This window comes from Schistocerca americana, chromosome 5 (assembly GCF_021461395.2).
Source record: "Schistocerca americana isolate TAMUIC-IGC-003095 chromosome 5, iqSchAmer2.1, whole genome shotgun sequence".
NCBI lineage: Eukaryota > Metazoa > Arthropoda > Insecta > Orthoptera > Acrididae > Schistocerca > Schistocerca americana.
Genome location: NC_060123.1, coordinates 576,966,054 through 576,988,355, shown reverse-complemented (window position 1 = coordinate 576,988,355; position 22,302 = coordinate 576,966,054). Strand labels below are relative to the sequence as shown.

The window sequence follows — 22,302 nt, the reverse complement described above, 5'->3', positions numbered from 1 at the left end:
CTTCGCAAGTACAGCTCATGAAACAACAGCGAGTACACGGACTACCACGAAAACATGCAAGCTGACAATGTTTTCTGATGCGAGCGAAAATCGAATATAAAATATCTTAAGTGAAATTAACGTGTTTTGTAACGAAGTGTTTTTAAATCTAGCAAGCAAACCAGATAGTAAATTTGTTTCACTACAGACCACTGATGATGTTTTATTTCGATAAAACTAAACGCATTTGGTGACAAAAGATCACACTTTCTTGTAGCTGCAAATCCGTTCAATAATTTCAGAAAAAGAGCTCAGACAGGCGTAGGCCTCTTGAGAGAAACATAAAAGGGAGTGGGGATGAGTTATGTAAACCAACACTGTGGTGAGCGCCAATAAAAAGTTTCTTATACTATGTTCATAATTTTATTACTTATAATTGCGTTATGTCCATTATTTTAAAGTTTTTACGAATTACTGTGCTTTACAGAGTATCGAGAATGCTCTCTTATTAGCATATCGAACTTTCACGATTATCAGAGGCACTCCTACGATTCTGAGTCATATACCTATATCTGGGATTTTGTCTTCGAGAAGTACAATCGTACAATTCACAGGCCACTGCAACGATTTTGTTCCTACCACATAGCCCAAAATAAATTTTTCTCGACAATATAAAGGAGTTTCAAAATTCTAAGATGTACTGTAATCAAATAATGTCTTAAAGGTGCTGTACTGTACAACGTTCATTCGGAGAGACCCAGTGGCAGCTCCTGAAGTCCGCTGCTGTGGCCTCAGACCTCTCGAGTATGCGCGGCAGTCCTAGGTCTAGGATAAATCACGAAGATCCTCAGACTTACGCCACACACGAAGGGATCTGGCCTCTGGGCAGATCTGAGAGACTGGTTCCGACTGTTGGGGGACTGCACGCTGGTGGGAAACAAAGGGTCTGAGATCGGTGGACCTGATCCGTCAAAAATATCCGCGGAACTGGCCCGCGGTGCTGGCCCATCGCAGAAATCTGCTCATGTGTGGCCAACTATTGTCAGAGGGGAATGGGGGAACCTAGAGAGGTGTCAAGTGAACTAGTCTGGGGCGAAAAGGCTCAAATGGCTCTGAGCACTATGGGACTTAACATCTATGGTCATCAGTCCCCTAGAACTTAGAACTACTTAAACCCAACTAACCTAAGGACATCACACAACACCCAGTCATCACGAGGCAGAGAAAATCCCTAACCCCGCCGGGAATCGAACCCGGGAACCCGGGCGCGGGAAGCGAGAACGCTACCGCACGACCACGAGCTGCGGACTGGGGCGAAAAGCCTTAGAAATCCTGCCTAATGTGTAGTTTTAATTTAGTCGGATTACACTAACATTTTTTATGGTCAAACTCTAAGAAGGATACATTTAAGTACGATGAAGTTCATTAAATACAGGATGATTCTAAAGTCACTATACGTTTCAGTGATATAGTAAGTAAGTCACTATACATTCCAGTGATATAATAAGTCACTGTACATTTCAGTGATACAGTAACGGAATATTTGTTTCTTGTAGGTTATACAACAGAACGCTAACCAAAGAAGAACGAATCGCTGTTATTTCTGCTCGTCTTCGTGGAATGACGTATGAACAGGTGCGGGCAGACTTTGGCCGTCGATTCCGGAAAACAGGCCCCACCAGGCTTGCTATCAAGACCCTAGTCAATAAATTCCAGTGTACTGGTAGTGTTTCAGATGAAGAACGTCCAGGGAGGCCGACCATAGCGCCAGACACCGTGCAAAGTGTGCAGGATGCGATCACACGTAGCCCTTCTGCATCTACCAGGAGACTTAGTACGGAGCTTGGTATTCCTCAAACCACTGTATGGAGAGTTCTTCGTTACAAGCTGCACAGACGTGCGTACCATATCCAGGTCGTACATAAGCTTGAAGCGGAGGATTACGCAGCCAGACAAGCTATGTGTCATGACCTGCTACAAGCTGTGGAAAGTGATAATTTGATGCAGAATGTCTTGTTCAGTGATGAATCTACATTTCATACCTGTGGACATGTCAACAGACACAACTGCAGGATCTGGGCAGACGAACAACCAAGTGTGCAGCAGGAGTGGCAATGGGACACAGCAAAAGTGAACGTGTGGTTAGGGATAACGAGGTCAACAGTGTACGGGCCCTTCTTCTTTGGAGAACAAACCGTGACTGGAACCACATACCTAGATATGTTGGAACAGTTTTTGGAGCCCCAGTTGATATTGATGGGATTATGGATACTGTTGTTTTTCAACAGGGTGGTGCACCACCCGATTTTGCCCTCGTTGCTTGGGATTATTTGAATCAAGCATTTCCCAGCAGATGGATTGGTCCTGCCTCTCCATGGCTGTGGGCAGCCCACTCTCCTGACTTGACACCCTTAGACGTTTTTGCATGGGGGTTTATTAAGTCTAAGGTATACCAGGTGAACACTTAACACAGCGGATTCGAGCCCCAGCTGCTGAGATTACACCAGGTATGCTTGGGCAGCGGGCAGGTTTTTCGGTCTACAGTGGAGCGCCGGGGGGGGGGGGGGGGGGAGGGGGGGTTGTCTGCCTAGACATGCAAGGTGGTCACATTGAAATATACTGAAATTATGTCCTGCAGTAACATAAGTTGCAAAGCCATTAGGTTCTATCGCTTGCGCCTTGTCCCGCGGTTACGCAGGGTCGGCCATTGTTAACCGGATTTGGCATGTTAATGTTAAGGGGTGACCGGATGTCCTTCTTGCCGACACCCTGTACCCCCCAGGATGGAATTAGTGTAGCCCAGCTGTCTGCGTCGAGTGTAAATCGTGAAATAGTGTGAATGTGTTTCAAATGTCTGTGAGTCGTGTAACTGAGGCTGGACGTGGGGACCAGCCCGGTATTCACCTACGAGGATGTGGAAAACCGCCTAAAGACCACATCCAGGCTGGCCGGCACACCGGCCGTCGTCGTTAATCCGCTGGGCGGATTCGATCCGGGGCCGGTGCTCCTACCCAAGTCCTACCAGGCTATCCTGGCGGGTTTGCAATGCCGTTGCATATGGGTTAATAAAATTGTTTAAGTACAAAATGTATAGTGACTTTAGAATCACTCTGTACGTTGTAATACATAAATGATTGAGAAGGGGACCTTAAAGAGTGTACTTGTAAGATTTGAGGATTAGTCGGACGTTAGTTTCCTTCGGCAGCACGACGCAATTCTCAAAAAAGCTGAAAAAATGCCTTTGAAGGTTAGATTTCCGAGTACAGCCTTTCTTTAGGTTTTGATCTCGTATAAAATCAAACACTTAGGGTGCTTTGAAATGAAAATTTTTATTTGTTATGTCGTGTAAGGCTAGTGTAAATATTACGCTACTTCATTAAACACAAAATTAATGTATAAAAATATAATTCACATAAAAAGATTACGTTATATATAAATAAATATATAGGTTTCAGTTGGAAATGTAGATCGAAAGTTTGTAAGTCCGCTGACAGATTCGCGGCCTCACTGCACTGTTCGTGGAGGTTTGCGCTTGGAGATGCACAGGCGGATCCCGTTCTGCGCGGACAGCACGGGTGTATATGGGTCCAAGACCAGCGGGATGTCCGTTTCGCTGCTCACGTCCACCGTGTAGTTAGACAGCAGGTGCACCAGGCCCAGCTTCGCCTGGAGCAGCCCCAGTCGCATGCCTGAAACATATTTCGTCGTGTTGTTGGCAAGTGGTAAACGCAAAGAAACGGTTGCAAATGACAAGAATTCTCCGTTGGCGACTGTTAAATGGGTAAATCTATACCATTTCAAGTCTCTAGACATTACAACTACAACACATCCCCCCCCCCCCCCCCCCCGGTAGCTGCGTGGTCAGCGCGATAGAGTGTCAGTCCTAAGAGTCATTCTGGAGGCGAAACACGGCCGAATTCTACCAGCAGTGCCTGAAAGACGCACTCGACGCACCAGCAGACGACCAGCAATACCTGCCGCGAGTGAGGAGAATCAAGGCAAAACTCCTTCAAATAAAGAAACAGCAAATAAGAGGCGTCCTCACAAGAAGTAAAACATATGGTGATGTGGATGAAGAGCCACTCACCATGCACCACCTAAATAGGGAAAGGGAGAGAGGCGCAGGAAAGTGCGTAAATGAGCTTCAGGACAAGCAAGGGAAGACGCTCACGACGAAAACGGAGTTAACAAAACACATCGAGGACTATTTCCGAGACATGTTCCGTCGAGAAGCGACAGACGACGCGGCAACTGCTGAAATCCTCCAGCAGACGAGGAGCGTGCTCACAGACGCAGACAGGGCGTTGCTGACAGAACATGTCGACGTGGATGACATCAAAGAAACGATGAGGACCAGCGCAAGAGGAAGAGCACCCGGCGCCGACGGCATCCCGCTCGAGTTCTACCTCGCATACTGGGACGTGCTAGGAGAGCAATTCACGGAAATGGTGAACGAGATACTCGATGGGGCGGAAATTCCACCTGGGCTGACCGAAGGGACCATAACACTCATCCCTAAGAAGAGAGCCGCCCGCCGCATTGAAGAGTTTCGTCCGATTACGCTCCTCAACGCCGACTATAAAATAATAGCGAAATGCATCGCAAACAACCTGAAATCGGCGATGAGGAAAGTCATCAGTCCGTGGCAAACATGTGCGGTACCAGGGAAAAATATATTTGACGCCACATGCACCTACAGGGACATAATAGCACAGGCAGCCACCACCAGAAGCGCAGGTGCCATAATTTCGGTGGACTTCAACAAAGCCTTCGACAGGATCGACCACAAATATCTCGTAGAGACACTAAATAGACTCGGGTTTGGGCAAAAATTCATCGCAATCATCCATAAGATACTAAGTACTGCAAGATCGACAGTAATAATCAGTAGTTGGGAAACAAAACTGATAAAACTGGACAGATCCGTGAGGCAAGGCTGTCCATTGTCAATGGCTCTATTCGCTATAGCACTGGACCCACTCCTGCGGAAACTCACAAACGACATCAGAGGCTTCTCCGTAGGAGGCAAAGCAGTAGCATGTATAGCCTACGCTGATGACCTAGGCATATTTATTGAAGACCAGGAAGATATTGGGAGAGTAGAAACCATCATGAATACATTCCAAAAAGCGTCAGGCGCCCAAAGCAACCCCAGAAAAACAGTGCTACTGCCGATAGGGAATCAACGACTCAAACCAGACAGCCAATGGTATAAAATAGCAGAAAGTCATAAAGTTCTTGGAATATATATACAGTCTTGTCCACTTAGAATGGCCGCATACAACTGGAGGGACGTGCTACATACCATAAGAGGTCTCTCCAGACAGCACGCGAACCGGAAGCTAACAATCCACCAGAAAACAGAACTGATAAACACGACGATCCTGTCGAAAGCTTGGTACCTGGCGCAAATCTTAAGCATCCCGACAGAAATTGCGCGAGCACTAACGAGCGCAGTGTACTACCTGTTGTGGCGTCGAAATATATTCAAAGTGGCGCAAGCAACGTGCTCGCTGCCAACAAAAGAAGGGGGACTAGGTCTAGTTGATATAAAGACCAAATGTGCAGCCCTTCTACTGAAACGAACGCTCGCCATCCAGGACAAAAACCCTGACAGCGTCACAGCCAAGATAATTGGAAGATACAAGCCCGCATCACAAGAAGCGCCGGTCGACACGAGACACATTCCCTGCAGAATGCGACACGTCAGGCTGCACTACGCCAACAAAAGTTACGTTCTGGACACCGTGGCGAACCCCAGCCACAGAACAGCCAAGAGAATATACTGGGCCCTCAGGGGGAAGCCGGAAAAAAACAAAATTGAACAAAAACTCCCGCAATACAATTGGAAACAAATATGGGGGAACGTCTCAGAAAACGTGTTACCTAAACATGCGAAGGAGACATGGTACAAAATAATTAACAGAACGGTACCAACCAACCAAAGACTGGCGGAGATAAAACTCGTCGCAAGTGACAAGTGTGACGTATGTGGCATGACCGACACCCTCGAGCACCGATTCACGTGCGGGAATGCCATCAACATCTGGGAAGCGTGCCAGCAGATGGTGGCCCACATCAACAGAACGGCGCCGGGAAGCATCACAGTGGAAGCAATCACCGCCCCAGACTGCAACCCATTTCCACGACCCAAGCGACTGGCGACTCTCTGGATCCTCGCCATGACGGCACACGCCATCGTAGCGCGGAGGCAGACCGACCGACTGGCCTTCCTGATGGACCTCTGGGAGGAGAACAAGACGGCCCAGCAGCACAGGCGATACCACGAGAACTTCAAAAACTTCCTGCAGATTCCACTGCAGACAGCAATCGCCAGAGTCCTCCCCAGCCTGTGACCCTCAGCACCGCCACCAGCCACCTCACCACACTCACCACAAGAATAACGTGTGCAGTGATAGTGAACAAGTGCAACACAAAAGATAAAGAGCTTTCTCTTCTCGCATCAAATTGTGAAGTATAGTAGTATAAAGTGTTTCTTCCTAGTGGAATCAGTGACACAAAGTGCTCCCTAGTGGAAAGTGCAAAACTACTCATTATTATTAGATATTTTGATTTCCTTTACTTTGTGCCTATAAAATTCTATTGATTACTCACACTATCCTTTCTGCTTCTCTTATGTAATATGACAAAATTTTCTCTCTTCTTCAATTAGGTATATTCTGTAGTATATGTAAAAAAAAAAGTTTCTTCCACTTCTGCTCCACCTATCATGGTGACGCTCCTTCATACTGTCCCACTAAACAGTGTAACTAGAGGAAGAGATCAAACCAGAATACACAATGTGCCTGTGTCATCACAAGTGCATCACATACAGAAACATAAACTCAAATCAATGCAACGATGCCAAATATAAACTGTTATGTCTGTCCTGCAATGTCTACCCCTCTCAAAAGAAAAGACGACAAATGGCCATGTAAAAAGGTTTAAGGAACAAACAATAAGAGAAAAACGAAAAAGGAAAATATAAAAACGAAAACATATAAAATGACAATAATATTAACCATCACTAGGATAATAGATTAATAGAATAAAATGTCTTTTTTTTAAATGTATCGTTGTTAAAATATTTAAATAAATATATATGGTTACAAAAAAAAAAAAAAAGGAGCCCGGGTTCGATTCCCGGCTGGGTCGGAGATTTTCTCTGCCCTGGGTTTGGGTGTTGTGTTGTCCTAATCATCATCGTTTCATCCCCATCGACGCGCAAGTCGCCGAAGTGGCGTCACATCGAAAGACTTGCACCCGGCGAACGGTCTACCCGACGGGAGGCCCTCGTCACACGACAACTCCAACTCCAGAAAAGATCGGAAGTATGAACTTTTACTTATTGTGCATTTACAGTATAATGGAAGAAATACACGATGAAATTTATGATTTGGTGGTATGCGTGGTGCACGAAGCATGGATTGGAATTGAGCTTGAATGACTGATACAGAAATCTCGTTCTGTGCTGCTTCACTTCTATGTTAAGAGTTGATCAGAGGTAGTGGCTGGCGAGTGGTGGGGCGACATTCTGTCGGTAATAGTGTTTAGTGTATCTGGGATTGTAAAACAGGAAGGCATCTGGCCCAGACGGTATCCCCTTAAGATTTTCTTAGGTTGTTCGCAGATGATACTGTAATTTACCGTCTAGTAAGGTCATCCGAAGACCAGTATCAGTTGCAAAGCGATTTAGAAAAGATTTCCGTATGGTGTGGCAGGTGGCAGTTGACGCTAAATAACGAAAAGTGAGAGGTGGTCCACATGAGTTCCAAAAGAAATCCGTTGGAATTCGATTACTCGATAAATAGTACAATTCTCAAGGCTGTCAATTCAACTAAGTACCTGGGTGTAAAAATTACGAACAACTTCAGTTGGAAAGACCACATAGACAATATTGTGGGGAAGGCGAGCCAAAGGTTGCGTTTCTTTGGCAGGTCACTTAGAAGATGCAACAAGTCCACTAAATAGACAGCTTACACTACACTCGTTCGTCCTCTGTTAGAATATTGCTGCGCGTTGTGGGATCCTTACCAGGTGGGATTGACGGAGGACATCGAAAAGGTGCAAAAAAGGGCAGCTCGTTTTGTATTATCACGTAATAGGGGAGAGAGTGTGGCAGATATGATACGCGAGATCTATTTACGAAATTTCAGTCACCAACTTTCTCTTCCGAATGCGAAAATATTTTGTTGAGCCCAACCTTCATACGTAGGAATGATCATCAAAATAAAATTAGAGAAATCAGAGCTCGAACAGAAAGGTTTAGGTGTTCGATTTTCCCGCGTGCTGATCGGGAGTGGAATGGTAGGTAGATAGTACGACTGTGGTTCGATGAACCCTCTGCCAAGCGCTTCAATGTGAATTGCGGAGTAATCATGTAGATGTAGATGTAGACTATGCTACGAATATAGCACCATTCTTATCCATCATCTATCAGAGATCGTTGGATCAGCGGGAAGTTCCACGGGACTGGAAGAAGGCCCGGGTCATAGCAATCTATAAAAAGGGTAGAAAATCGGATGCGCACAATTACCGGCCAATTTCAATGACATCGATTTGTTGTCGAATCGTGGAACATATTTTGTGTTCAAACATATTGACCTTTCTAGACTCTGAGAAGCTCATCTGCAGAAACCAGCACGGTTTTAGGAAACAGCGGTCATGCGAGACACAGCTGGCCCTCTTTGTGCATGATATACAACAGGCTCTAGATACCGGCTACCAGGTTGATGCCATATTTCTCGACTTTCGAAAGGCGTTCGACTCAGTTCCGCACTGTCGCATGCTACATAAAGTGCGCGCTTACGGTCTATCCGATGACATATGCGGTTGGATGGAAAGTTTTTTAACAGACAGGGAGCAGTATGTCGTCCTGAACGGGGTGGCTTCAAAAGAATCAAGCGTAACTTCAGTTGTGCCCTAGGGCAGCGTAATAGGTCCACTGCTTTTTACGATTTACATAAACGATCTGGTTGATGGTATTGACAGCGGCCTTAGACTGTTTGCCGATGGTGTTGTAGTCTACAGGAAAGTAGTATCACACGAAAGTTGTGAACAAATCAATGAGCATTTGCAGAAAATAAATGCGTGGTGTAATGACTGGCAGTTATCTTTCAATATTAGTAAGTGTAACCTACTGCGTATAACAAGGCGAAAATCCCCATTACTGTACGAGTACAAAATAAATGCCCAGGCCGGCCGAAGTGGCCGAGCGGTTCTAGGCGCTACAGTCTGGAGCCGCGCGATCGCTGCGGTAGCAGGTTAGAATCCTGCCTCGGTCATGGGTGTGTGTGATGTCCTTAGGTTGGTTAGGTTTAAGTAGTTCTAAGTTCTAGGGGACTGATGACCTCAGAAGTTAAGTCCCATAGTGCTCAGAGCCATTTGACCCATTAAGTGCCCAGTTTTTGGAAGCGGTAACATCCGTCAAGTATCTGGGTGTGACTATTCGAAATGATCTCAAATGGAATGATATATTACACAAGTAACGGGTAAGGCGAACTCTAGATTGCGGTTTAGTGGTAGAATCCTGAAGCGATGCAGCCCTTCAACAAAGGAAATAGCTTACAATACGTTAGTTCGTCCAGTCTTGAAGTATTGTTCGTCTGTATGGAACCCTTACTAGTTGGGTCTGATTCAAGAGATTGAGAAGGTTCAAAGTTGAGCGGCAAGATTCGCGACTGGTACATTTAGCCATCGCGAGAGCGTAACAAATCTCATACTTTGAAATGGGACAGACTTGTAGATAGACGGCGCACTAAACAGAAGGGGCTGCTCACTACATTCCGAAATCCGGTCTTCACCGAGGATGTAGAGCATATATTTTTACCACCAACCTTAAATTCGCGCAATGGTCACCATTCAAAGATAAGGGAAATAAGAGCTCGTACTGAGGTGTTCAGACAGTCGTTTTCCCTCGCGCTATCCGCGAGTGGAACGGAAAGGGGGGGGGGGGCGGGGAATACGACTTTGGCGCGAATTGTGCCCTCCGCCACACATCACTTGGTTGGCTAGTGGAGTATATATGTAGATGTAGATGTAATCTAATACAGGTGTTTTAAATTGGTGAGATATCTGGAGAACACGCTTGCCAGGAAAACAGTCTGTTTTTTAGGCTTGTCACGACAACTGGCGATCTTCTGTCATCTTGTTGTAATTTGTCGCAGGGACGTCGAAGGTAGGGAAAAGTTGTTGGCCTTAACGTGTCAGAGTTGTAACGGTTGCTGTCTAGCTTACAGGGTACGTGATCGTGTTGTGTATCTAGTGGCACCCCACAACATCATGCTAGGATTGAACCCGTAAGATGATGACGAATGCAATGCGGCAACGTACATGTCTACACGCATGTATATGACCACTGTAATGCGGCATGCTGTAACGGGACTCGTCTGAAAAGACGACGGGTTCCCATTTCCGCGGCCAGTACCGTCGTAGTGTGCGTCATCGTCGATACGCCACTCTCTCTACTGCCGCAATTGAAACAGCGACAACTATCGCCGTCATGACGGTTCATAACACTCCAGACGTCGCAGTATCCCTGTGGATACCTGTCTTTTGGGAAATAGCTGCACCGCACTACTGATGGCGTTCAGTATGGCCCTTCTGAACCCATCGAGTCCATACTCGTATGACTGTTGTGAGATCCCTACCTACTCAAACAGAAGGATTACAGAACGGTAAACCGCTGTCTCGATAGTCAGGATCTTGTCGAATTATGACACATCTCCTTCCTAAATAAGGCACAAAACGATCTTCCCACAGACAGACAACATTAAGATGGGATATCTGCATGAGAAACTCTATACAGTACTTATGTGTAGACTGAAGATAGTGTTACACCTACTAACGACAGGTGTTCAGTAAGTAAAACAACATTTTTTCTCGGCAAATTTCGGTTCAAAAAATTCGGTTTCTTTGTGGGACATCATGGAATATTCCTGTTCAGCCCCTATATTTTCATGATGTTCCATAGGTGGCGACGCTGTATGTAGCCTTGAAAATGGCGTCTGTAACGGAGGTGCGTTCCAAGCAGAGTGCTGTCATTGAGTTTCTTTTGGCGCAAAATGAGAGCATCACAGATAGTCATAGGCGCACCCTGAGTCGTTGGCCGAGGCGTCTGTCATCATCACAACAAGGTCTTACAAACCTGTACGATCTCCCACGTGTCTGCCGGCCGCACACAACTTTGACTCCTGCAATCTTGGACCGCGCAGACACTCATTGGAGGTCGGATCAATCAAACACCTTCCTGTACAACTGGACGCCTCTGTTGGTAGTGCTGATACTCTCATACACCGTTTGGGGCACTCAAAGAAGTGTGCCCGCTGCGTTCCTTGCTGCCTAACACAAGACCACAAAGAGCAACGAAGGACCATCTGTGCGGAACTTCTTACGCGTTTAGACTCTCCTGGTGGAAATATTTTGTGACAGACAATGAGACGTGGGTTTTGTTGATGTCCCCCTTCATGGCCCAACAATCATGTCTGGAGTGTATTGTGCTACCTTCAGGAAATTGAAGAAACGATTAGGATGTGTTCGTCGCCACAAACATGCGAACTCGGGAGAAGCTCACAAAACTACACTGGACTGTTCTTATCCATCCTTACTACAGCCCGGATCTCGAACCTTCCGACTTCCATCTGTTTGTACGTGGGAGGATATCACTGATGCAGCAACAAGACTTTGGCTCCGACATCAACTAGTAGAGTGGCATCACGAGGGCATACTGACCCTCTCAGTAAGGTGGCGTATGGCCGTAGCATTGAACAGATAGTATGTTGAAAAATAGGGTTTTTTAGACGAGTGGGAAATAATATGATGTTTTGTACTTCGTATGGTTTTGCAGAGATACTAATCATTTGCGTATCCAAGTATGTAGTACACTTTATGCCAGTTTGACATTTGTTTCCTGTCACTCTCAGGATGTAGCAATCTTTATGATCAGAAGTGTACAGTGTTGTCTCAGCAAGTTCCTAGGAAGAGACGAGGTGAAGCCTGGTGCCAGCACATATCCCCTGGTGTAAGCAGTTGCTCTTTGCTACTAGGAACCAAAACGTACATCACATTAAGGTGTGTGCTGGTATGCAGTAGAGGGCGCAGAGGAAGCATTAGGGTTGCACTGTAGCCTGGGGTCCCCAGCTAGCTGGTGCAGAGTCCCTGTTTTAACGCAAAATAACCATAAATCGGGGTTACGACTTCGAAATCATCGGTTTTGGATCATGGCGCCCAGGTTTCGCCGGAGGCTGGCTCTGATGCTTAGCGCTGAGGCACCTGTGCTACATCCGCCTGTACAAGACGATGGGGAAGGACTGTTCCTTGTCTGTTTTGGAACTGGTTTGTCTTGAGCCGATAGGAGCTAGGGTCCAGTGCGCTCTTCGGTTGGTTGGGTGCTCAGGTTCTTTCCTACACCCAGGACATGTTCCCTCTAGGGAGTTCATCTGGACCGGACACATGTGAATAGGTTTGATTAATAGTACGTCCCTGTCATTTAACCCCACACTGACCAAAAACCTGGAGTACCTAGGGATCAACAGTAAGATGGTCTGGCCAATTCGCGCTCTGCATCCATACAAATTGTACCACTGCTTCGGTGACATTGGCCTACCGGTTGTTTGAAAATGTTAATTAGCGGCTAAAAGCTACAGTCTGAAAGATTCGTATGACTTTATGTATAAAATAAAGGGCGTTATGTTAAGGATATTGCACTTAAACAATGTCACTTAGCCTTAATCCATCTTACACAGCAGAGATGTTAGCGGTTTAAGACATGACACTGATAGACAATTCAGTGATCCTAAGCTATAGTTCTCCATTTCTTCTCCTGTTATCAGCCAAATGCTGAATACATTGGACACCAGAAATCGAACCCGTTACTTCCGAGTTTCCCTCCACTACAGTACTATACATTATCGACTATGTCTATGAGGCAGTATAGGTTTTCGTGGTTGTTCGTACCATGATTCAGTTGTATTGCGTAAGGTGACGCAGTTGTGAAATCACCATCCATTATTCTTGATTGAGATTTTCTGTGGTTTTCGTAAAAGGAAATTAGGTGAACGATGTCGTGACTGATTTTCCTTCACATACACGTCCTAATTGACATTCGATGTATAATGAGCACCATGTCGACGGGACTTTGACTGTAAGCTTTCCTTCCTTCTCCTCCTCCTCAGATTTATATATCTACTGCAGTTTCAAACGTAGTCCGCCAGTGATATCTTCGATAAAAAAAACTCTCACACCTTGGTAGCTCGTTTCATTATTTACGAACACGAATTCTACAGAATGAGTCCAGGAAGTTTCTGACCAACTAGTATCAGCTACTCTGACAAAGCAGGGTATAAATTTTCGACTTGCTACTTCTCCTGCTGAGAAGCTACTCATTACAATAAGGTAAGTTGGTACAAGGGTTTGAGTGACGTTAAAAATGCCACTATGAAAAGTTTATTTTTCGGTAATACCACCTAGTATGGTATTTTATTCAACGTGGTACACGCGCAAATAGTGGTTACAAATCAATAAAGCGAGGAGAGTATATCTACGAGGGGCGTTTGGAAAGTCTGTGCAAAAATAAAAACTACTTGCGTGTTTGGGATAAACCTTTCTTATTTTTCGACTTAGTCTCCTTTTACACTTATATACTTCGTCCAACACTGTTCTAATTTGTTGAGCCCTTCCGAATTATAGGAACTGTCCAAGACCGCAAAATAGCTAGTAGTTGCTGCAATGACCTCCTCGTTTGGAAAACATTTTTGTCCCGCCAGCCATTTCTTCAAATTGGGGGGAACAAATGGTAGTCCGAGGGAGCCAAGTCTGGAGAATCTGGGGGATGTGAAACGAGTTGGAATCCTATTTTCATTAATTTTGTGACCAGAACTGCTGAGGTGTGTGCTGGTCCATTGTCGCCATGGAAAAGGACTTTTTTGCGGTCCAATCGCCGGCGTTTTTCTTGCAGCTCGGTTTTCAAACGGTCCAATAACGATTAATAATATGCACCTGTAATAATTTTATCCTTTTCCAAATAGTCGATGAGGATTACCCTTTGCGAATCCCAAAAGACAGTCGCCATAGCCTTTCCGGCCTAAGGAATGGTCTTCACCTTTTTTGGTGCAGATTCTCCCTTGGCAACTCATTGTTTAGGTTGTTGTTTGGTCTCAGGAGTATAATGATGTATCAATGTTTCATCCACAGTGACGAAACCTCAGGAGTATAGTGATGTATCCATGTTTCATCCACAGTGACGAAACGACGCTTAAAGTCCTGCAGATTCTTCCTGAACAGCTGCAAACCATCCTTGCAACACTTCACACGAGTCAGTTATTGGTCAAAACCGTGAGCAAACGCACAACCCATCTTGGGGATAGCTTTCTCATGTCCAAATGTTTACGCAAAATATTATTTACCCGTTCATTCGAGATGCCCACAGCGCTAGCAATCTCACGCGCCGTAACTCTTCTGTCATCCATCACCATACCATGGATTTTATCAATGATTTCTGGAGTCGTAACCTCCACAGGGCGTCCAGAACGTTCAGCGTCACTTGTGCCCGTATGGCCACTCCGAAAATTTTGAAACCACTAATAAACTGTTCTAATCGAAGGTGCAGAGTCACCGTAATGTTTATCAAGCTTCTCTTTAGTCTCCTGAGGCGTTTTTCCTTTCATAACGTAATGTTTAATCACCACACGAAATTTTTTTTCGTACATTTTTTGACAATCACTCGACTTCCTTGATTCACACGAATGCCAAACACAAAGAACTAGACCAATATGGCTGAAACTTGATGTGCATTCTTTCCAAAGATGCTACTAACTAAACATGACCTCGATAGGCGTCGGTGGTGCCATCTCTCGGACTTTGCACGGACTTTTCAAACGCCCCTCGTATATCTGTCCAGTTTCGCAAAGTGATGTATGATCAGTTTGAGGGGTATTCAGAAGAAATGTTGGTGTAGGCTGTTAAACTCTGCGTGGGGATGGACAACGTGTTTGAAGAAATGGAAGAAGGCCATGATGATAAGGGAAACACCGACGTGCTCTGCTAGAGTTGGTCCTCATCATCAGCTGATGAGTCCCGGCATCTATTCGTTTTAGCAAGTTTTTTTCGTATCCAGCTTCGGGTTGCATCGGCAGTATGAAAACAAAGCCAAACAAAATGCGGCAGCTCCACGCTCTGCTTAGCAGGTCATAGCAGGTGGCAATAGCATCTTGTGTGGCACCTACCTGCCAATATTGTCGCGATCAACCTCCATAAATCTCAAATATTTTATCGAGAATGAAGAAAGGTATGGCTCTCCTTCCCCCGTTAAAAGCAGTGTCGATATGTTAGTTACATTTCGTACACAGCAATGTATGCCATAAAATGCATCAAACGTAAGCTGGTCAGCGACTACATTTTTCACCGTAAACTTTTCAAAATACATGCGATGTTTTACTTTACTTCGAAGTATCACAAGCAACTATGGGCAACAGCGAAAGGAAAATCAGTTCATTTGCAAGCTGTGATGTCAGATTATAAGATGCGAAAAAATAATTTTTTTATTTTATTTTATATTTTTTTACTGAATAGTTTCCTCAAAATCAAATGAGAAAGACTGCGTAGCAGAGAACATACCTGAATCCCACGACAATGGTTTTTAACTTTTTACTCGAAAAGTAAAGGTTTTACTGAGAAAGTAGCTGCAGAGATGGATACAACTTTGCTTCAGCTACATAAAACTATATAATTTCTGAGAGATACTTGAAATTTCTCCTCCCATATCTCGTACGATACAAGTTGCGTGGAGCAACCAGCGTCCGGTGTTGTGTCTGGCGATACGACATACATAGACGTCAGTGTTGCATTGCTAATGTGCCTGTGTGGTGAACCAGTTAAGCCGCTTCCACTATGTTCCTATGTGCTCCGCTGATATGGGTAGCTCCTGCATGGTAGCGTGAGTGACACAGCGTGTCGAATCACATATCGTATGACCTTAGTGTGAACCCCGTCTTGTAGTAAAAAGTACGGATGTCTCAATGTACACAGTAAATCTACAGATGTGGTATTTCCCGCCCAGATAGAGGGGGGCATGACGCTTGGAGCATTCCATTTCCGACGCCTGGTGGGCCATTGCGTCAAGGATGTAGCTTGAGTACGTCTCAGATTTCAGTTGGAGACGAATGTCACTGCGTATCATGTAGTGACTGCGTAGGTCCTATGAGTCCATTCCGAGTATTGCTCCATTTACGCGCTCTTTTACAACTAACATAAATGTAAACGTACACACTGTCTGCAGATACAAAATATTCATTTCTCCCCTTGTAGTAATTCTAAATGTACTAGTTCATATTTCCTTATCAAACTCGGAGGTGTACTTGCGAGAAAAAGTAATGCAGAAAACTAGCCTGCAAACCACTTATAGTGTAAATTTGAACCACCAACTTTCTCCTCCGAATCCGGAAACCCGAAGGGCATTCAGTAAGTAATGGAACACTTTTTTTTTCTCGGCCAGTTTCGCTTGAAAAAATGCGGTATTTGCTGTAGTTTCATGAAGTTTCGATAGGTGGCAGCACTATATTTAGCCTTCAAAATGGCGTCTGTAACGTAGGTGCACTCCAAGCAGATAGCTGTGATTGAGTTACTTTTGGCGAAAAACCAGAGCATCGCAGATATACATAGGCACTTGGAGAATGGCCACGGAGACCTGGCAGTGAACAAAAGCACGGTGAGTTGTTGGGCGAGCCGTCTGTCATCATCGCTAAGAGGGCGTGCAAACCCTTCCGATCTCCCGCGTGCCGGCCGGTTGCACTCAGCCATAACTCCTGCAATGTTGGAAGGTGCAGACACTATTTCGAGGTGACCGACAGTTCACAATCAGACACCTCGCTGCACAACTGTACATCTCTGTTGAGGGTGCTGATACACTCGTCCACCAGTTGGTATAGTCAAATATGTGTGCCCGCTGGCATCGACTATACAGACCGGATCTCGCACCTTCCGATTTCCATCTTCGCCCTGCCAGTAAGGTGGCGTAAGGTCGTCGCATTGAACGGAAATTATTTTGAAACGCAATGTTTTGAAGCCCAAAGGTGGGGAATAGTATGGTATATTGGACTCCTAGATAAAATCACCCTGCTTTCAGAAAAAATAGTATTGCATTACTTATTGAACGCCCTCGTATTCTGTTGACCCCCACTTACAAAGGGTGAACTGATCAAGGCAATAAAATAAGAAAAACCAGAAATCACTCTAAAGATTTAGGTGTTTATTTTTCCTGTGGACTATTCGAGGCTGGAATGGTCGAGAAATAGTCTGAATATTGGTCTATGAACCCTCTGGCAAGCACTTAGGAGTGAAACACAGAGTGATAATGTAGGTGAATATTGATGAGCCAAAACATTACAACCACATGCTCAACAGGTTGTTTTCCCGTCTTTGCAATGAAATACATCACTGATTCTGTGTATCGTGGATCCGACAATTTGTGGATAGGTTTGTGGAGATGTGTGGTATCAGATGTCGTCTACACACAGTCATGTAATTCGCGTCAATAACGTCGCTGATATGCGTACACCGTGATTGCCCGATAGCGACCCAGATGGGTTTCATAGGAAGCGCAGGAGAATGTCTTCCCCGGCATAATACCGCTGTCACCAGCCTACGCATGTGATGCATGCCATCTTCTGAACCGCCGTTCACCTCAGTGAAGGCCTTTGTGGAGACGACTATCCACCTAGTGTAATAAAAATGTGATTCACCCAAAGAGTCAACACGTTTCCATTGATCGACGGTCGAATCCCGATTGTCCTGTAATCACTGCAGTCATAATCGACGATGTCGTTGGATCAACATGTGAACACTTAGGAGTGCTCTGCTGCAGAGCTCCAAGTTCAATAATGTACGATGAATGGTGTGACCCGAAACACTTGTGCATGCACCACTCATTCGGCAGAGATGCCATAGACTACCATCTACACCACTTTACAGACAGACAAGCCTCCGAACCCCATGTCCTGTGAAGGACTGGGGATGTCCAACGATTCAGAGCCTAGTGGTAGTTTCACTGTCCTTCTTACCTCTTTCTGTAGATGCCCACGACAGTAGCACATGAACATTTGACCAGCTTCGCCATTTTCCCAATACTCGTTCACAGGTTCTGCGTAAAAATAATTTTTCTTTTGTCAAAGCCGCTTATCTCAATGGATTTCCCCATTTGCAGCTCACACACTATGTGATCAAAAGTATCCGGACACCCACAAAAACATACGTTTTTCATATAATGTGCATTGTGTTACCACCTACTGCCAGGTACTCCATATCAGCGACCTCAATAGTCATTAGACATCGTGAGAGAGCAGAATGGGGCGATCCGCGGAACTCACGGACTTTGAACTTCTTCAGGTGGTTGGGTGTCACTTGCGTCATACGTTTGTAGGCGAGATTTTCACACTCCTAAACATCCCTAGGTCCACTGTTTCCGATGTGAAAGTGAAGTGGAAACGTGAAGGGACATGTACAGCACTAAAGCGTACCGGCCAACCTCGTCTGTTGATTGACAGAGACTGCTGGCAGCAGAAGACATTGGTAATGTGTAATAGGCAGACATCTATCCAGACAATCACACAGGAATTCCAAACTGCATCAGGATCCACTGCGAGTACTATGACAGTTGGGTGAGAGATGAGTAAACTTGGATTTCATGGCCGAGCGGCTGCTCATAATCCACACATGACGCCGCTAAATGCCAAACTACGCCTCGCTTGGTGTAAGGAGCGTAAACATTCGACGATTTACAGTGGAAAAACATTGTGTGTAGCGACGAATAACGGTACACAATGTGGCGATCCAATGTCAGGGTGTGGGTATGGCGAATGTCTGGTGAACATCATCTGTCAGCGTGTGTAGCGCCAACAGTAAAATTCGGAGGCGGTGGTGTTATGGTGTGGTCCTGTTTTTCATGGAGGGAGCTTGCACCCCTTGTTGCTTTTCATGGCACTATCACAGCACAGGCCTACATTGATGTTTTAAGCACTTTCTTGCTTCCCACTGTTGAAGAGCAACTCGGGGATTGCGATTGCACCTTTCAACACGATCGAGCACCTGTTCATAATGCACGGCCTGTGGCGGAGTGGTTACACGACAATAACATCCCTGTAATGGACTGGCCTGCACAGAGTCCTGACCTGAATCCTATAGAACACCTTTGGGATGTTTTGGAACGCCGACTTCGTGCCAGGCCTCACCGACCGACATAGATACCTCTCCTTAGTGCAGCAGTCCGCGAAGAATGGGCTGCCATACCCCAAGAAACCTTCCAACACCTGATTGAACGTATGCCTGCGAGAGTGGAAGCTGTCATCAAGGCTAAGGGTGGGCCAACACCATATGGAATTCCAGCATTTCCGATGGAGGGTGACACGAACTTGTAAGTCATTTGGATCACATAGTGTATCTTCGATAGGGTGATACCCTGTCCGTGTCTGCTCCGCTTGCATACTTTGTCACCACTTCAGTGCCCGTAACGCCACCTGGCGGCAGCCAAGGTCGCTGTGAGCAGTGGTCATAATGTTTTGGTTTTCCAGTGTACATATGTTGTAGGGTTGAACTCACCTATGCAGAAACGTGGTCCCTCGCCGAACGGCAGGTAGACGAAGGGATGTCGTGAAGCTTTGGCCTCGTCTGAGAAGCGTTCGGGATCGAACCGCTCGGGGTTGGGATAGTGGACAGGGTCGTGGTGTATGCTGTGCACAGGGATGACGACGATGATGCCGCGGTCTAGGATCACAGCGGTGTCGCCGCTGCCGTCTGCGCTGGGCAGCCGGTACGGCCGCAGGGTCTCCCGGTTGATAGTAGCCAGTGGTGGGTACTTCCTCAGCGTCTCTGCAACATTGCGATGCTCCGTTAGTTGTTGGGAGTAACTGTCTTCAGACAGGACTGGATGTAGATGAACTGATGAGAAGTAAGCGGATGTACAGATCCTGGGTAAAATCTTAAGTTGGTGCGTAAGTTCGTAGCGTTTTTGTTTTGCATGTTGGTATTCTGAATTTATCTATTAGTAGTCTTTTTTATTTGTAGTTCACTGCTGCTGTTTGAGTTTACGTATTGTCATTTTGTCATCTGGAGATAGTGGGTGCAGCTGTGGAAAATCGAGTGCCGACTGGAGAAATCGGAACAATCACGACTAATTATTCCGCTTGAGTTCAATAGAGGGATGAGAGCAGCGGAGGCAGCCAGAAACATTTGCGCCGTCTGTGGGGATAATACTATTAGACAGAGCACGAAAAAAATTTTTTTTTCGTTTTAAGGAGGATCGTTTGACATTAGTGACTCTCAACACCCAGAAATTCCTTCAGGGTTTGATAAAGATCGTGTAAATGCATGAATCCACACTTACCCACATCAATGTACTCGAGAACTGGTACACGTGAGGTGATCGCTCCACCATCGGGCGACAATTGCATGAAATGGGGAAGATTTAAAAATCGGGTGTATGAGTCCGCACGCTCTAAGGCAAGAGCACAAAAATCAGCAGGTGGTCATACACTACTAGCCATTAAAGTTGCTACACCAAGGAGAAATGGACATGATAAACGGGTATTCATTGGACAAATATATTATACTAGAACTGACATGTGATTACATTTTCACGCCATTTGGCTGAATAGATCTTGAGAAATCAGTACCCAGAACAACAACCTCTGGCCGTAATAACGGCCTTGATATGCCTGGGCATTGAGTCAAACAGAGCCTGGATGGCGTGTACAGGTACAGCTGCTCATGTAGATTCAACACGATACCACAGCTCATCAACAGTTGTGACTGGTGTATTGTGACGAGCCAGTTGCTCGGCTACAGTTGACCAGACGTTTTCAATTGGTGAGAGATCTGGAGAACGTGCTGACCAGGGCAGCAGTCGAACATTTTCTGTATCCAGAAAGGCCCGTACAGGACCTGCAACATGCGGTAGTGCATTATCCTGCTGAAATGTAGGGTTTCGAAGGGATCGAATGTAGCGTAGAGCCACGGGTCGTAACACATCTGAAATGTAACGTCCACTGTTCAAAGTGCCGTCAATGCGAACAAGAGGTGACCGAGACATATAACCAATGGCACCCCATACCATCACTCCAGATGACGAATACACGCTTCCAATGTGCGTTCACCGCGATGTAGCCAAACACGGATGCGACAATCATGATGCTGTAAACAGAACCTGGATTCATCCGAAAAAATGACGTTTTGCCATTCGTGCACCCAGGTTCGTCGTTGAGTACACCACCGCAGGCGCTCCTGTCTGTGATGCAGCGTCAAGGGTAACCGCAGCCATGGTCTCCGAGCTGATAGTCCATGCTGCTGGAAACATCGTCGAACTGTTCGTGCAGATGGTTGTTGTCTTGCAAACGTCCCCATCTGTTGACTCAGGGATCGAGACGTGGCTGCACGATCTGTGACAGCCATGCGGATAAGATGCCTGTCATCTCGACTGCTGGTGATACGAGGCCATTGGGATCCAGCACTGCGTTCCGTGTTACCCTCCTGAACCCACCGATTCCATATTCTGCTGACAGTCATTGGATCTCGACCAACGCGTGCAGCAATGTCGCGATACGATAAACCGCAATCGCGATAGGCTACCATCCGACCTTTATCAAAGTCGGAAACGTGACGGTACGCATTTATCCTCCTTACACGAGGCATCACAACAACGTTTCACCAGGCAACGCCGGTCAACTGCTGTTTGCGTATGAGAAATCGGTTGGAAACTTTCCTCATTTAAGAACGTTGTACGTGTCGCCACCGGCGTCAACCTTGTGTGAATGCTCTGAAAAGCTAATCATTTGCATATCACCTGTCGGTTAAATTTCGCGTCTGTAGCACGTGATCTTCGTGGTGTAGCAATTTTAATGACCAGTAGTGTATGTTTATCTCTGCTTGATCATCAATTGGCTCGTGAACGGCCCCGACCACTCCTTCCTGTACCATTACTGGCGACGAGAAATGGTGTTTTTATGCTAACATAAGGGAAAGGAAAACATGGTTGAGCCCAAACAAAGCAGCAACTCCGCGTACAACGGCCTGCGCGCATCCACAAAAGATAATGTTGTGCATCTGGTGGAACAGTGACGATGTGGTGTACTGCGAACTGCTTCCGCGACGTGTGACCATCACTGCTAACATTTATTGTCAATAATTGAGACGCCTTGATGACGAAATCCAAGAACAACGACCAGGAAGATTGCGTCAAGTGTTGCTACTGCACGATAATGCCCGCGCACATTCTGCGAGACCGACAAAAAACGCTATACAGGAATTGGATTAAGAAACCAATCCGCAACCACCTTATTC

General features: G+C 45.8%; 1 protein-coding gene across 1 annotated transcript in view; it reads right to left on the bottom strand.

Moving 5' to 3' along the window:
* Positions 1-3,360: 3,360 nt before the first annotated feature.
* LOC124616134 (probable cytochrome P450 6a14) overlaps positions 3,361-22,302 on the bottom strand; it is an 84,757-nt gene continuing 65,815 nt past the window's right edge. Inside the window, exons 7-8 of the mRNA XM_047144408.1 lie at positions 19,567-19,836; positions 3,361-3,668 (exon numbers count right to left, since the gene is read on the bottom strand). Of these exons, the coding sequence (XP_047000364.1) occupies positions 3,484-3,668; positions 19,567-19,836 (455 nt within the window). The 3' untranslated portion in view covers positions 3,361-3,483. The remainder of the gene's footprint in view (positions 3,669-19,566; positions 19,837-22,302) is intronic.